Source organism: Theropithecus gelada, chromosome 3 (genome assembly GCF_003255815.1).
Source record: "Theropithecus gelada isolate Dixy chromosome 3, Tgel_1.0, whole genome shotgun sequence".
In the NCBI taxonomy this organism is placed as follows: Eukaryota; Metazoa; Chordata; class Mammalia; order Primates; family Cercopithecidae; genus Theropithecus; species Theropithecus gelada.
This window is the reverse complement of record NC_037670.1, coordinates 82,220,126-82,236,803: the sequence shown is the minus strand read 5'-3', so window position 1 is coordinate 82,236,803 and position 16,678 is coordinate 82,220,126. Positions and strand designations below refer to the sequence as shown.

The 16,678-nt window shown below is 41.4% G+C and overlaps 1 protein-coding gene across 1 annotated transcript in view; it reads left to right on the top strand.

Annotated features, from left to right (window-relative positions):
- The first annotated feature begins 11,188 nt into the window (after positions 1–11,188).
- Positions 11,189–16,678, top strand: part of GARS (glycyl-tRNA synthetase) — a 40,482-nt gene continuing 34,992 nt past the window's right edge. The window contains exons 1-3 of the mRNA XM_025380265.1: positions 11,189–11,644; positions 15,295–15,396; positions 16,440–16,542. Coding sequence (XP_025236050.1) covers positions 11,426–11,644; positions 15,295–15,396; positions 16,440–16,542 — 424 coding nt within the window. The 5' untranslated portion in view covers positions 11,189–11,425. The remainder of the gene's footprint in view (positions 11,645–15,294; positions 15,397–16,439; positions 16,543–16,678) is intronic.

The following is a 16,678-nucleotide window of genomic DNA, read 5'->3' as shown; positions in this document are numbered from 1 at the left end:
CAAAAAAAAAAAAAAGAAAAGAAAAGAAAGAGTACAAATTGTGAACCCAGCTGACAAAAGTATTTTTAAATGTAGAGGTAATTTAGGTTGTAAAAATATAAACAACACAAATGCATTCTAAATATTTAAAACCAGAGGCTGGGCACAGTGGCTCACACCTGTAAGCCCAGCACTTTGGGAGGCCAATGCTGGGGGATCACTGGAGGCAGGTGTTGGAGACCAGCCTTGGCAACATAGCAAGACCTCTCTCTACAAAAGCCAAAAAAAATTAGCCAGGAGTGGTGGCACATGCCTTGAGAGGCTAGGGCAGGAGGATGGCTTGATCTCATGAGTTCAAGGCTTCAGTGAGCCATTATGGCACTAATGCACTCCAGCCTGGGTGACAGAGTGAGAAACTCTCTCTAAAAAATGTGTGTGTATATTAAATATTGATATATATTAAATATATGTGACTTGTCCCCCTCCCTCCTTATTCTTTCTCTCTCTGGCTTTCAATTTCCAAGCCATATGCTGCTATAATATTTGTATTTTCCAAAGAGCTTGTATTATTTTTGTAATTAGAAAGAACAAAGATTAAGAGGATGAAGAAAGAACTATGGTATACAAAGTCTATGAATTAGGTTCCTGGGACTGCCATAACAAAGTACCACAAGCTTGGTGGCTTAAAACATCAGAAATGTATCATCCCAGCGTTCTAGAGGCTGGAAGTCTGAAATCAAGGCCTCAGCAGGGCTGTGCTTCCTTGGGTCCCTGGGTGGCATCCTTCCCTGCCTTGTCTCAGCTTCTGGTGGTGGCTGCCACCTGTGGTGTTCCCTGGCCTGCAGCTGCATCACTCCATCTTCACTTGGCATTCTCCCTGTGCAAATCTGTCTGTGACCAAACTCTTCTAAGGACTCCAGTCATATTAAGGGCCCATCCTAATGACTTCATCTTGTTTACATCTGCAAAGACCCTATTTCCAAACAAGTTTATATTCCCAAGTACCAGGAGCTGGGATTTCAATAAACATTTTTGGGGGATGCAATTCAATCCATAACAGTCTCCAAGCTCAGCTGGGCCTCCAGCACTGGCCTGAATTGTTTACACATCTCCCCAACAGGGTTTACGATGGTGTTCTTTATAGGGGCTCTTGCAACCTCCTCCATCCTCCACAACATTACAGCCTGGCAACCTTTCCCCTCACATTCAACAGGTGACTTTACTTCCTACTTCACAGAAGTCACAGAAAGGAATCTCTGAATTTCATGCAGCTTCTACCTCTCACTTCACTCATCCTCCTTTCCTGTTCTCCATCAGCATGTTCTTCCACAGGTCTAATCTATGTCTTATTTTTTTGGATCCCTTCTCACTGATGCAGGGAGCCTGCTCCTCTCCCTGTTCCCTCCATACCAGGAAGTGACACCACAATTTAGTCATTTTCTTAGAGTAAAACTATCTACAAGTAAGTATTATTTTCTTCTCTTGATTTTCCTCCCTCCTGCAGTATGTCTTTCTATCAGCAAGTCTGATTTGCTTCACTTTCAAAACAGCTTCTAAATCCAACCTCTCTTCACACCTCCACTATTCGTACCTTGACCCAGGCAAGCTAAAGGGCACCAACAATAACTCCCTTACTAGTATCCTGCCTCCATCCTCATCCCATTCCAGCCCAATCTCCACACACAGCCAAAATCATCCTTTTAAAGCAGACATCAGACCATTTACACCCCTGCTTAAAATGCTTCAGTGACTTCTCATTGCACTGAAAATACAATTTTCTTACCATGGCCCACAATATCTATATGATTTAGCTTCTGCTTACCTCTCTGCTCTTATTTTATACCAGTCTCCTCTTCACTCACAATATTCTAGACAGACGGGTTTTCTTACTGTTCTTTTCACTGGCCAAGCAGGTTTCTACCTCAAGACCTTGGCACATGCTCTTATTATGACTGATTCCTTGTCATGTTCATGTCCTAGAGCAGATGTTCCTTCCTCAGAGAGGCCTGACCACCTATCTAAAGACCACCTTCATCTCACATCATGCTCTGTCAATTTTCCCTACGTTATTATTTTTAGAGTATCAATATCTGAAATGATGTATTAATCAGCTTATTTTTATTTTGCCAATCTGGTCCCAAAGACTATGAGCTCCTTGCAAATAGGAACTTCATCATTTTTGTTCACTGCTGCCCCTCCAGTGCCTAGAATAATGCCTGGCACATAGTAGGTGCTTGGTAACCTTTATTGAATGACTATGTGACAGGTGTAGGACTCTCGTGCAGCATAGAAGATTCACAGAGGACACTACCTCACTCCCATGACATACACGTTTAAGTCCTAAGAGGTCTCTTGAAGGCCAAAAGTTTGGTCACTCAGTGTCAAGTTGAAACACAGGAGTCCTTTCAAAGGTTCAGAATCCCATCACTAGGACCTAGTTTCCACCAGAGCAACACATGACCATTTCTTCCTGAGACCCTGGCATTGTCACAGTCAGTGAACAGGTCTCCATTTCTTCTGGCACCCACAGGCCTTGATTCTGCAGGTTTTCATCTCAGAGAAAAGCTTGTCACTCTGGCCACTTCTGCTTCTCACTCTCCAAGCCCCTGAATGCCACCCCCCCAACCCTACTTTTACAGATTAGAAGATAAAGTTTTCCCTTACCTATGCCCTGGGAATCAAGGAGGGAGGGAAGGGAAACATACCTCTTCCCTTCTGAGGCTTCTGTACCAGTGAAATCAAAAGAGAATTAAATCTTACAACAAATGGCACTGCTTCAGCTATTGACACTATCCCACAGAATTCAAGGGACCTCACCTCCTCATTTTTGGAGGACAGAGGCTAAAACAAATTTTGCTAAGAGAGGCTAGAAGTTGGGGCAAAACATTTTTAACGGGTCACGGGCCAGAAAGGAGAGTCAATGAGAGAGGATTAATGAGGCCAGATCATCTGGCCCACAAGCTGGGCTCACTCATCCTGCATTCTGAGGCTTCTTCAGTGCACCTATCTGCTTTGGCTCTTGCTAGGGCTGCGTGAGCCTAAGGAAATAAGACTGAAACAATCAAGCCTTGTGTATTAGTCTGTTTTCATGCTGCTGATAAAGACACACCGAAGAGTGGGCAATTTACAAAATAAAGAGGTTTAATTGGACTTACAGTTCCACGTGGCTGGGGAAGCCTCACAACCATGGCAGAAGGCAAGGAGGAGCAAGTCGCATCTTACATGGATGGCAGCAGGCAAAGACAGTTTGTGCAGGAAAACTCCCCCTTATAATAACCATCATATCTCATGAGACTTATTCACTATCATGAGAACAACACAGGGAAGACCTACCCCTATGATTCAGTTACCTCCCACTGGGTCCCTCCCACAACATATGGGAATTCAAGATGAGATTTGGGTGAGGACACAGCCAAACCATATCACTTTGGAACTCTCAGCTTCTCAAGGGGTAAATGTTGATTAAATGACTATACAACAGGTGCCAGGGCTCTTACATGGCACAGAAGATTCAAGGAGGATACTACCTCACTGCTGTGACACTCATTGTCAAAGCCCCAGGAGGCACCTTGAAGGGACCTCCCTTCTCAAGAAAAGGAATCGTATACTCGGTTCAGGGAAGATCCCTGTATTAGTTATCTACTGTTATGTAACAAATTACTCCAAAACTAGCAGCTTAAAAAACAACAAATATTTATTGTCTCAATGTTTTTGAAAGTCAAAAATATGGGAGAAGCTTAGCTGGCAAGTTGTGGATCAAGGTCTTTCATAAGGTTAGATTCAAGATGTCATCTGGGGCTGTAGTCATTTGAAGGTTGGACTGGGGCTGGAAAATCTACCTCCTGCATGGCTCACCCCCATGGCTGTTGGCAGGAGGCCTCAGCTCCTCACTGACTGTTGGTACTAATCATAAAAAAGCTGGAGTGGCTATATTAATGTTAGGCCGAACAGATTATAAGATACAAAGTATATTTTGAGATGAAGAAGAATATTTCATAATAATAAAAATGTCATTTGCCAATAAGATATAACAATTATAAATGTGTACATGCCTCATAACAAATTCAAAATACATAAAGCAAACATGAAAGAACTAAAGGGAAAAACAGACAAATCCACAGTCGTGGTTAGATATTTTAACTTCCTCGCTTAGTTACTGATAGAACTAGATAAAAAATTAGTAATGATCATGAAAGTTGTCAGAGTCTAAGTGGAATTACTTATGTCAAATTCTAACAAAAATAAATAAATAACACTGGGAGGCTGAGAAGTGAGGCAGTGGCAGGGGGGCGGGGCTTGCACACGTATCTGTGATAAGAACTCAATTACAAAGACTCTCTGAAGAGCTCTTACCCCCCCATGCCTGTAACAAGAAGTTTTGTCAAAGACTTCCCAAACTGCTACATGAATCACAAGGATAGCTAGCCAGATGTACAAGAACACCCGCCTGACACACTGTCTTCACTAATGAACTGGCTTCAACTCCTGTGATAAGCTGCTGTAACCAATATTCTCTTTGTTTCAAAGCAAATTATGTGTAATTTTCCCTGTTGCCTTTAAAAGCTTCCCTTTGCCTCAGCCTCTTCAGATATGCCTATTGTCCCAAGAGCCCCATGTCCTGGATTTGCAAGTCCCCTGCGCATCTCAAATAAACTCAATATCTCTGGAGAATCTCCCTCTGTCTGTTATTTGGGTTGAAGTAATATAGAAGACCTGAACAACACTATCAACCACCTTGATCTAATTGACATGTATAAAACATTACATACAATAACTGGATAATACACACTTTTTAAGTACACATGGAGTGTTTGCCAAGATATACCATATGTTGAGTCATAAACAAGTCAGTAAATTTCAAAAGGCTTTCTCAGATCACACAGGAATTAAACTAGAAAGCAACAATTAAAATAATAGGATATGTTAAAAAGCCCTAAATATTTGGAAATTACACAACACTCTTCTCGATAAGGAGTAAGTCAAGGAAGAAATCAAAAAGAAAATTAGAAAGTACTTTAAACTAAATGAAAATGAAAACAATGTATCAAAAATTTGGGGATTTAACTAAAGCAGTAAGTAGAAGGAAATCCATAATTTCAAATGTTTGTCTTAGAAGAAAGGCTTATACATTTTCATATTGAGAAGCTAAAAAAGAAGAGCAAATTAAACCCAGGGTAAGTAAAAAGGAAAACTTATAAAGATAAAAGTGGAAATCAATGGAATAGAAAATAGAAAAAATAATAGAGAACATTAACAAACCCAAAACTTTTATGTTTAACAAAATTGATAAAGTTGTAAACTTTTAGCAAGACTAATCAAGAAAAGAGAGGGAGAGAAAAAAACTAATTACTGGTATCAGGAATGAAAGAGGAGATTTCATTCCAGATCTTATACATATATTCAAATAATAATACTGGAATATTATGAACAACTTTAAAACAATAAATCTGATAACTTACATGAAATAGCCAGATTCCTTGAAAAACAAAACTTACCAAAAGTGGCAAAAGATGAAATAGAAAGCATGGATGGCTCTGCATCTGCAAAAAAACTTTTCCACAAAGAAAACTCCAGAATTCACTGGTGAATTCTATCAAATGGTTATGGAAGAAACGATAACAATCTTACAAAGACTGAAATTTCAGAAAATAGAAGAGAAAGAAACTCTTATTTTATAAAGCCAGGCCAAGACCTGACAAAGATACAAGAAAAGAAAATGATAAGCTGATATTTTTCATGAACATACAGGCAAAAGTCTTTATCAAGATGTTAGTAAATAAAATCCAGCAGAATATAGGAAAGACAAAATCAAGTTGAATTTGTTAACATTACACTAAATAGAGAAACATTGAACACTTTTCCCTCTGAGATCAGGAACAAGGCAAGATGTTCATTCACTGCTTCTATTCAATATTGTGCAAGATGACCCAGGCTATGCAACCATGCAAGTAAAAGAAAAGGGCATAAATATTGGAAAGAAAGAAGTAAAACTGATTCTATTTACAAAAGATATGCATATTAATATAGAAAATCCTAAGGAATCTACAACCCCTGCCCCTACAAAACAAATAATAGCACTAATAAGTGAAAGTTTCAACATCACTATACAAAATCAATTTTATTTCTCTACATTAACAGCAAACCAATGGAAAATAAAATAACATTTACAAGACTCAAAGAATAAAATACTTAGGAATACATTTATTTGCCAAAACGCATTCAGTCCTTTAAACTATGAATTCTCCCCGAATTAACCTACAGGTTCACAATACCAGCAGGTATTTTTAAAAAGTTGGCAAGTCAATTCTAAAATTTGTATAGAAATAGAAAGAACCTGGAATAGAAAAACAATTTCGAAAAAGAAGAAAGGATACACAATATACATTATTTGACTTCAAGAATTATCCTCAAGCAACAGTCATCAAGGAAGTGTGATACTAGCATAAAAATTATTGATAGATAAATGGATCATTAGAACAGAATAGAGACCCCAGATATAGACCCACCTTATATGGTCAACTTATTTTTGACAACGGCACTATAGCTGATCAATGGCAATAATTTTTTGTAAGCCCTTCTTTTTTCCAACAAATGGTGCTGTAGCAACTGGATATCTATATGAGAAGTGTCAGGCCTCTGAGCCCAAGCTAAGCCATCCTATCCCCAGTGACCTGCACGTATACATCCAGATGGCCTGAAGCAATTGAAGATCCACAAAAGTGAAAATAGCCTTAACTGATGACATTCCACCATTGTGATTTGTTTCTGTCCCACCCTAACTAATCAATGTACTTTGTAATCTCCCCCACCCTTAAGAAGATTCTTTATAATCTCCCCCACATTTAAGAAGGTTCTTTGTCATTCTCCCCACTCTTGAGAATGTACTTTGTGAGATCCGCCCCCAGCCCCAAAACATTGCTCTTAACTCCACCACCTATCCCAAAACCTATAAGAACTAATGATAATCCCATCACCCTTTGCTGACTCTCTTTTCGGACTCAGCCCGCCCACACCCAGGTGAAATAAACAGCCATGTTGCTCACACAAAGGCTGTTTGGTGGTCTCTTCACACGGACACGTGAAATGGGAAGAATGAACTTTGACCCTTACCTAAAACTATACACAAAAATTAATTCAAGATGCATCATAGACCTAAACACAAAACAATTAACATTTTGGACAAAAATATGGGTGAATATCTGAGTGTAGGCAAAGATTTTTTAGAACCCAGAAAAAAAAAAAAAAGAAATTGATAAATTAGACTTTATCAAAATTAAAAATTTCTGCTTATCGAAATCATCATTAACAAATAGGCACGCCACAGACTGGAAGAAAATATTCATGAAACATGTACCTAGCAAAAGACTGTATCCAGCATATCTAAAATTCCTATAATTCAATATTAAAGAGCAAAGACAAAAAATGTGGATGTTGGCCGGGCGCGGTGGCTCAAGCCTGTAATCCCAGCACTTTGGGAGGCCGAGGCGGGTGGATCACGAGGTCAGGAGATCGAGACCATCCTGGCTAACATGGTGAAACCCCGTCTCTACTAAAAATACAAAAAACTAGCCGGGCATGGTGGCGGGCGCCTGTAGTCCCAGCTACTCGGAGGCTGAGGTGGGAGAATGGCGTGAACCCGGGAGGCGGAGCTTGCAGTGGGCCGAGATCGCGCCACCGCACTCCAGCCTGGGCGACAGAGCGAGACTCCGTCTCAAAAAAAAAAAAAATGTGGATGTTTCACAAAAGAAGAGGTACAAATGACCACTAAGCCCATGAAAACACAATCAACTCTATTAATCACCAGGAAAATGCATAAAAGCCACAAAGAGATACAGCTGTTAGAATAGCTAAAATGTGGAAGGCCAGCAACATCAAATATTAACAAGGATGTGGAGCAACTAGAACTCTTACATATTGCTCATAAGAACATAACATAATACAACCACATTGGAAAAACTTGTGACAATCTAATAAAATTAAATATGCATCTATCGTTTGACTCAGCAATTCTGCACCTAGATATTTACCCAAGATAAATTAAAACATATATCTACAAAAAAAGATGTATGAGAATGTTCACAGTAGCATTATTCATAATGGTCTAGAATATGAAACAACCCAAATGTCTATCAACTAGTGAATAAATTAATAAATTATAGTATACTCACACGATGGGATACTACAGAGCAAAAAAGGGCAAATTTCTGATATGTGAAACAATATGGATTAATCTCTCACACATTATGGCCAATTAAAGACATCAGACACAGAGTACATATTACATGATTTCTGTTTGGGTGAGGGAGAAAGGACAAGATGGAGGAAGGTGAACAAGAAGGCATAATCCATGTTGCTTCCGGGTTCTTCCTCACCAACTTTCCCGTGTGCAGGAAAATGCAGCCCGCCCCGGGAAGATGCAGATCAACCGAGCATGCGCCAGGTGATGTCAATTCGAAGAGATCGAAACTTACCCGGCCACGCCTATGGAGACGCCCCATCACACCCTTATCCCACCCACTGCCCTCCCCCTTCCAGTACCAATGCATAAAAGTCTGCCACTGGCAGGAGCCAGCGTGACTTCTTCGGCCCCTGTAGTCGTGGACCAGGGAACCTCACCCGAGAGCGCCAGCGCCTTCCCTGGCCCCCCCAAACCTGAGGACCAGAGAACCTCGCCCGAGAGTGTGCACGTATTTGCAATAAAAGACTGCCGCTTTCTTATGTACTTTGGCCTCATGTTTAATTATTTAGTTCTCCTAAATTAAATTAAATTTAACAAAACAATTTCATTTATACAACAGTCTAGATCTAAGAGGAAAATAAATCAAAATAGTGATTGCCTGGTTGTGGAGGGTGGGACGACCAGGATGACATGCAAGGGAATTTGTGGGGTCAGGGAAAAATGTTCTTTATCTTGCTTGGTGTTGGGGTTACAAGAGGGTATTGCTTTGTGGAAACCCATTGAACTATACATTTTTGTTCATTTTAATGTATGCAAAATGTATTTCCCTCAAAGAAATGAACTTTAATAAAGAAAGAAAAATATATGATCATACATACACAATACTAGGGCCTCTTGCAGGGCACTTAAAAAGCCCAACCAAGAAAGGGGCTAAACTCACTTGAAGCTTCATTAGCTATGTAGAAAATCTGCCTCTGCCCCCAGCTCACATTCTGGCCCAACATTCACTCAGTTGTGTGACCATGGACAAGTTGTTTGATACCTCAGTCCCTTGAATCCCACATGTGAAAACTGGGAATAATTATAGAACCTATCTCACTAAATTGGTGAATAAATTCCATGAGATAAATTAGAACGAAATGGTACATAATGAGTCCTCAACAAATGTAAACTATTATCATTATTGTGCAGACACAGTTTTCAAAGGAAAACTGTTTGGGAAATTCTGCCAAGGGCCATGAAGGACCTACTGAAGTGTCTTGAGAAGAGAAGGGACACAGTCAGATTTGCCTTTCACAAATAATGACTGGGCCGAGCGCAGTGGCTCACACCTATAATCGCAGCACTTTGGGAGGCCGAGGAGGGTGGATTACGAGGTCAGGAGTTCGAGACCAGCCTGACCAAAATGGTGAAATCCTGTCTCTACTAGAAATTAAAAAATTAGCTTGGCGTGGTGGCACGCGCCTGTAATCCCAGCTACTCAGGAGGCTGAGGCAGGAGAATCGCTTGAACCCGGGAGGCAGAGGTTGAAATGAGCCAAGATCATGCCACTGCACTCCACCCTGGGTGAAAGAGTGATAGTCTGTCTGAAAAGAAGAAAGAAAGAAAGAGAGAGAGAGAGAGAAAGAAAAGAAAGAAAGAAGGAAAGAAAGAAAGAAAGACGGAAGGAGGGAGGGAGGGAGGGAGGGAAGGAAGGAAGGAAAGAAAGAAAGAAAGACTGAAGCAGCAGTGGGGAGGATGAATTGGTGGGGGAGGAGGGAAGAACAGATTTGGAGTCCTTTCAGGACTGTTCTAACATGAAAATGGATGAGACATTATTGATCTAAGGAATTCTTTAGAAATAAAATACAGTTTTATTCAAAGGATATAGAATTTCAACATTTTAATAAAAATCTAAATAAAAATAAAAGTAATACTTAAAATGATTTTCACATTTAAAAATATTAAAATAAATTCAAAATTACCTAGTAAAATAAAAGCCAAATGAATTATAATTGATATCAAATCTTGAAATAAAAGTGTTTAAAAATATAACTGTTCAATATTGCAGAAAGTTCTTAAGCAACCCACCCTGCTCATGTTGAATTGGAAGAACTTCTCCAGAACTGCACACTGGAATGGGAAGAGAACTAACATGAACTTTCGTACTATTAGGAAAGGAGACTTCATTATAGTGAGCCCGTCTACTCCTGCACACTCCTGGATGGGATTGTGGGTGACAGGAGATGTGTGTGCTCCGCTTCAGTGGATACTGCCGAAGAGCTCCCAAGTGGCTGGCTGCACCAGTTGACACTCCCCTGAGCAGTGTAGGAGAGTCTCAGAGGGTCACTTGGCATTTTCCATCATTTTCATTTTAGCCATTTTTGCAGGTGTGCACAATGCTCTTTTTATAACCAACACATTATTTTTCTCTTCTTTTTCTGGAGAGGGAACCCAGCTTTTCTAGACCCTCCACCCTTTGGGCTGGAGAAACCGGGTGTGGGGCAGGCGGAAGCCATCTCTGGGTGGTTGGTCTGCTGGGGCCTAACCACAGGAGGCAGATAGATTGACGCTATGCCAAGCAGAAGGACTTATCAGGCACCTTTTGCCTTTCCTCATCTCTGCTGGTTCAAATCCTGCTCGCCCCGCAAGGGCAGATTGGAATTTACCTTCTCCAGAAAGCCTGGGGTGACCCTTTCCCCTCACTCCTCCGCCTTTCGCCAGCGTTTGTCTTGACATCGGCGGACCAGGAATGTATGACACTGGGAAAATCATTAACCTCTCTGAGCCTATTTCCTCATCTGGGGAACATCTGCACTTGAGCAACATAAGTCTAAGGTCCCTATCTGATTTGATGTTTTGCGACCCTTCTAAGGCGCAGAGCGCGAAAGAACAGAAACAAGTGTGCGTTCAAGTAGGTCCGCCGGGGTGTCACTCGTGTAAAAACCTATGCTTTGAAGGTTCTCGTGTGCCTCGGCCTGCAGGTCTCGCTCAGAGCTGTGTCTTTGAACATCCACCCCACGATGCTGGGGTGGCTTGACGCACCTCTGTGCAAATCCGTTCACTCGCAGCCCTACCCCTCGCCCGAGCCGGAGAAAACCCTAGGATGTGTCCTTCCGGGTTTTGTGTCGAATCTGCGGCGGCGACCCGGCGCCGCGTCGTGGGGTGGGGAATGTGCGGCAGCACGCGCGCCGCGGCGTTTACGCGGCGATTTCATCATGCTCCGGGCCTGGCCGCTCGCGCCGCTTCCGTCGCCACCCTCTCTAGACCGCTCAGGGCCGCCGGCTCATGCCCTCTCCGCGTCCAGCGCTGCTTAGAGGTGCTCGCGCCGCCCTACTGCTGCTGCTGCCGCCCCGGCTCTTAGCCCGGCCCTCGCTCCCGCCCCGCCGACCCCTCAGCGCGCCCTCCTGCGCCCCGATCTCCTTCCCCGCCGCCTCCCGGAGCAGCATGGACGGCGCGGGGGCTGAGGAGGTGCTGGCACCTCTCAGGCTAGCAGTGCGCCAGCAGGTACCGGTGTTTTGCGCCCTCTGCTAAGCCTTCGGCTCTTCTTCCAGGGCCCTCTTCTGGCTATCCTTCCCTCCTCCCCGAGGAACTGTCCTCCTCTTCGGTTACCCCTTTCTTTCCATTCATCCTCTGGCGTCTTCTTCGCCTCCCCCACTTTGGTCCCAAGTCCCCCGTGCGTCAGCCACCTCATCTCCTGCGGACCTCCGTCCTCCTCTCTGTTTGGATGACTCCCTGGAACCCCTCCGACTTCCTGCGTCCCTCTCCTCAGGCTCTGTTCTCCCTTCCCATTCTGTCACAGCCCACGTCTCCTCTGTTTCCAGTGGGGCTGGGATCTGTGACCCTTTGGTTCTCCTCGCCTCCTAACTGAATAATCTTCAGTTTTCCAGGCTCTGCTGTACTCTTTGTGCACCTTGGGTGGAAAGCTTCCTAATACTTTCCGTGGTCAATGATGAGCCGAAAAACTGCCGGTTCTTTCGTCTTATGGCCAGGCCCTTTAATCTTCAGGACGCTTTGAATAGTGTTTCCTCCTTAACATCTTCCTTCATTCAGTGCTTAGTTTAGCCGAATGATTGGCTGAGAAAACAGAGTTGAAACGTGGATGTGGGGAGGTGTCGAACTTTTTCTCTTAACGCTGTGAACTCATCATCCTTTGCTCGTGTCATCTTTTCTGGCTGCTGAACAGGCCATTTGGAACCAGTGAGCTCTCAGATCGTAAACCTGGGAAACTAAATGTTGCGGAGTTACTTGGTGAAGTCAGCCATCCTTAGTATGGAATATTTTGAAATTTGATTTTCCCGAAGGTGAGGGAAGGTTTCATGGGCTGGAGGGCTTGGTGATTTAATGTAGACCTCCTTTACCTAGGGCACTGCCATAGAGGTTAGAATTTAGAGATGGCGAGGAAAAGATTATTTCAGATGATTCCCATATCCAATTAGGGAGAGCCAGAAGCTTGCAGTAGGACCCCGGAGATCGATGACCTAGTAGTAAACACCAAACGGGTTTCTCCTGCATGGGCGCCTGATGCAATAATTTGCCTTAGCTACAGAGGGTGGAACCCTCTCTCGGAAATAATTCATTGGGGCATAGCTGCCGCAAATTCAGCCACTTTGCCATCTGTCCTCTTCACTGGTTTGAGCCTGACTGATTTTAATAAATAGCCTTTCATTTTGAAATATCACCACGGGCTTAACTTTTTTCTTCATGATTGGTGTCAGAACACAGATTGTATATTCTCTGTCTCCCTCCACCCACCTTCCACTCCACAAATAAAATTAGGTGTGGTTCCTTTGTCTTTTCTTAACTTGCCTTTTTTTTTTTTTTAAATATCCTTCCCTTTAGAAGGGAGCATACAACTAATTTGGGGGAAAAAAAACCACACCCAAACCCCTCCCTCTGCCACGTTAGCCTGAACTGCAGTGAAAATCATCCATTGGTAGTTGAGACTGGATCAAGTTAACTAAAGTAAACTTTGATCGCGGCAGCTTTCCGATGCTGTTACTGCCTTGTGTACTGTTTATATTGTCTTGATTATTAATTGTTTTGTACTTTAAGATATTTTCCGAATATGTGAGTTAGTTGATTTAAGTTAGTTTGGATATTTTTTCTAATTTTCCAGGAACACACATATATCAGTTAGTTAATTGTGTGAATTATTGAGTCCGATGTCAGCTGAAAGATAATTTAAAGAGGATCTAATTTTACCCATTTTTTGTTTATGGGGAAGTGAGACACACTGTCACCCCTATCCATTTTGGATAATTCCATTGTGAAGTGCAATTGAAAACCTTTCCGGAGTGGGATTTTTACTTAACGACTGGTCTTGTTAGTAGCACGTTTCATAGAAATTTGTTAATCTGGAAAATGAATGAGTGAGTTTGTCACTTTAAGAAAACAGTGGTTACTATTTGTGGCCAATAATAACCTTTGGGAAAATTTTAGAATTTGAGAAAACGCGTATCTTTTGCTGTGAGCTTGGCAGCTTCACAGTCCTTAAAGATATTTGTGATGAGATGAGTGGTGATATTAACAAACGTGGATTTTTTTTTTTGATAGTAGTTGGATAATCTGCATAATTCAGTGAACCAATATTTTTCCAGGTGACCAGTGCATGATATGAAATCAGGTATTGGTGAAAGAGCCATTCAAAGCTTAAGATACATTAATAGATTTATTCTAACAGTACAAAAAATTCATTGCTATAGTTTCAGAGTTAGAAATAACCTTAAAGAAAGTAACACTTGTTAGAGTTTTGAGGTAGTATCAAAGAATATCCACAATTATGCAAAACGGCTTTTAAAATTATTTTTCCTTTTCCACTTATGTATGTCTTTCTTCATATACTTTACCCAGAACGTCATATTGCAAAAGAAGCAGACTTTCCACATTGGTCTTCTAGGATATTTCACAGATTACGGTTACCAAAATAATAAGTGCTAAACTCAAAATTTAAAAACCCACAAGGAAACGAGCCACCTTGAGTGAGACTCAGGGGAAATGATAATAGAATTAGATTCTCCAAAAGTATTAGAATAATCACATACTTTTAAAATGCTTAAGATAATTTTTTAAAATAGAAGGAGGACTCAAAAACATGAGCAAAGAACAAGAGACTACCAAAAACAATCATGCAGTGTGAAAATGAACCACATATTGTATGGAAATGGATCACTGAAATTAAAAACTCTGTTGGGTGCCCAAGGGCTCTATCAATTTAACAACTTTAATTACTCAGCTGAAAGTTTTTCATCCTGTATAGGTAATATTTTGTTTGTTTTCTCAGATGATCTAGTTCACCATATTACTATAAATATGGAATTAGTATAGGTTGTTGGAAGTTAATAAAATAATTCAGAAATATTAGCAAGGAAAAAATTCCAACTATAAAGGGAAAGGCAAAGGAAGATGAGCCAGCAGTGACTGAGAAGAATGATCAGAGAAGTGGGAGGAAAACTGAATAATATTTTTTTGTTTTTTGTAAGCGAAAGGAGAGAGATTTAAGAGGGTGGTCGATTTATTGGTTCTTCTGTGTTCTCAGTACAGATCTTGCTCTTTCTTACTTTTTAATCAATGCTTTTCTCCCCTCCTTTTTCTCCCCTCTATACCCAAAGGAAAAAATTCACCCTGTGAGCAGTTATTTGTTAACTTGCCTGTATGTTCTTCTAGATTATAAATGAAGAGGGCAGAGACCTTCATTCATAATGACCAATCGCATAATAAACATTTGAATTGCATAATTCTTTTTTTTTTTTTTTTTTCATTTTGAGACGGAGTCTCACTTTGTCGCCCGGGCTGGAGTGCAGTGACGTACGTGATCTTAGCTCACTGCAACCTCTGCCTTCCGGGTTCAAGTGATTCTCCTGCCTCAGCCTCCCGAGTGGCTGGGATTACAGGTGCCCACCACCACGGCTGGCTGATTTGTGTATGTTTAGTAGTGGTGGGGTATCACCATGTTGGCCAGAATGATCTGAAACTCCTGACCTCAGGTGGTGAAGAGGGCCTTCCAAAGTGCTAGCATTACAGGCGTGAGCCACCACACTTGACCTGAATTGTATCATTCTTACATAGACTTTTTAAAAGGCATGGTTAAAAACACATTTCTAACATTTCTTGACTTCTGAAACCAATCCTGAATATAAATTCTTTTTGTTGGCTAGGGAGATCTTGTGCGAAAACTCAAAGAAGATAAAGCACCCCAAGTAGATGTAGACAAAGCAGTGGCTGAGCTCAAAGCCCGCAAGAGGGTTCTGGAAGCAAAGGTGAGTCCTGGGATGCTAAAATAGGAACGTAAGTAGATATAGGATTGTTCATCTTTAATTTCTTTGGATGGGAGAGACCTAGAAAAGTTTCTGAACAAGTATCATTTGGTTTATCTGTTTATCCATAATGCCTTCTTCTCCTTTCCCTCTACCTGGTAGACTCCTCATCCTTTCAAAATGCAACTCAAAATGTCAACTTTTTAATAACGCCTTCCTGACCCTGCAAATTCTGGACTCAATACGCTGCATGAATTTCCATGGAAAGGACTGTGCTCTTCTTTACGACTTCTCTTATGTCTGGAAATAATGATTTTTGTTTGTTTGTTTTAAGGAAAAAGTCTGTTTATTTGATACCTGCTCCCAGACCTTTCAAACAATAGATCTCTCATCACCAAACTTAAGTTGTTTGGGGTTTTAAATTAATCATTTTGCTATAGCAATCCACTAACAATTCAAATATTGCTTATATTGCTTATCAGTATCTACATCAAAGTAAACTTAGTCTTTTTTTTTTTTTTTGAGATGGAGTCTCACTCTGTTGCCCAGGCTGGAGTGCAATGGTACGATCTCAGCTCACTGCAACCTCTGCCTCCCAGGTTCAAGTGGTTCTCCTGCCTCAGCCTCCCAAATAGCTGGGATTACAGGTGCCCGCCACCACACCCAGCTAATTTTTGTATTTTAGTAGAGACAGTGTTTTGCCATGTTGGCCAGGCTGGACTTGAACTCCTGACATCAGGTGATCCACCACTTCAGCCTCCCAAAGTACTGGAATTACAGGCATGAGCCACCGCACCTGGCCAAGCTTAGTCTTGTAATCTTGGAAATGATCATATATTTTCCTAAATGATGAAGTAAAGGTATCTTTTATATTACTCAAAGGGAAAAAAAGACCTGTGGCTTCTATTGTTTTTAACCTGTCAAAATCTTGTCTGTTTGATAAATTTTGTATTTAATTCTGGTGAGGAATAAACTAAATTCAGATACATAAGTTCAGATTCCCACCCACCCCTCCAATCACTCACTTTTTATTTAATGTCTAACAGGAGCTGGCATTACAGCCCAAAGATGATATTGTAGACCGAGCAAAAATGGAAGATACCCTGAAGAGGAGGTTTTTCTATGATCAAGCTTTTGCTATTTATGGAGGTAAGGGATTAACGACAAAAAGAACTGTTGTGGTGTTAGTGGCTCTAATATTATACTTAAATCGAGAACATGGCTTGCCTGTTGGTATCTGCTTATATCAGGCCACAAAGCAGGGGATAGATGTTTTGCTTTTGTT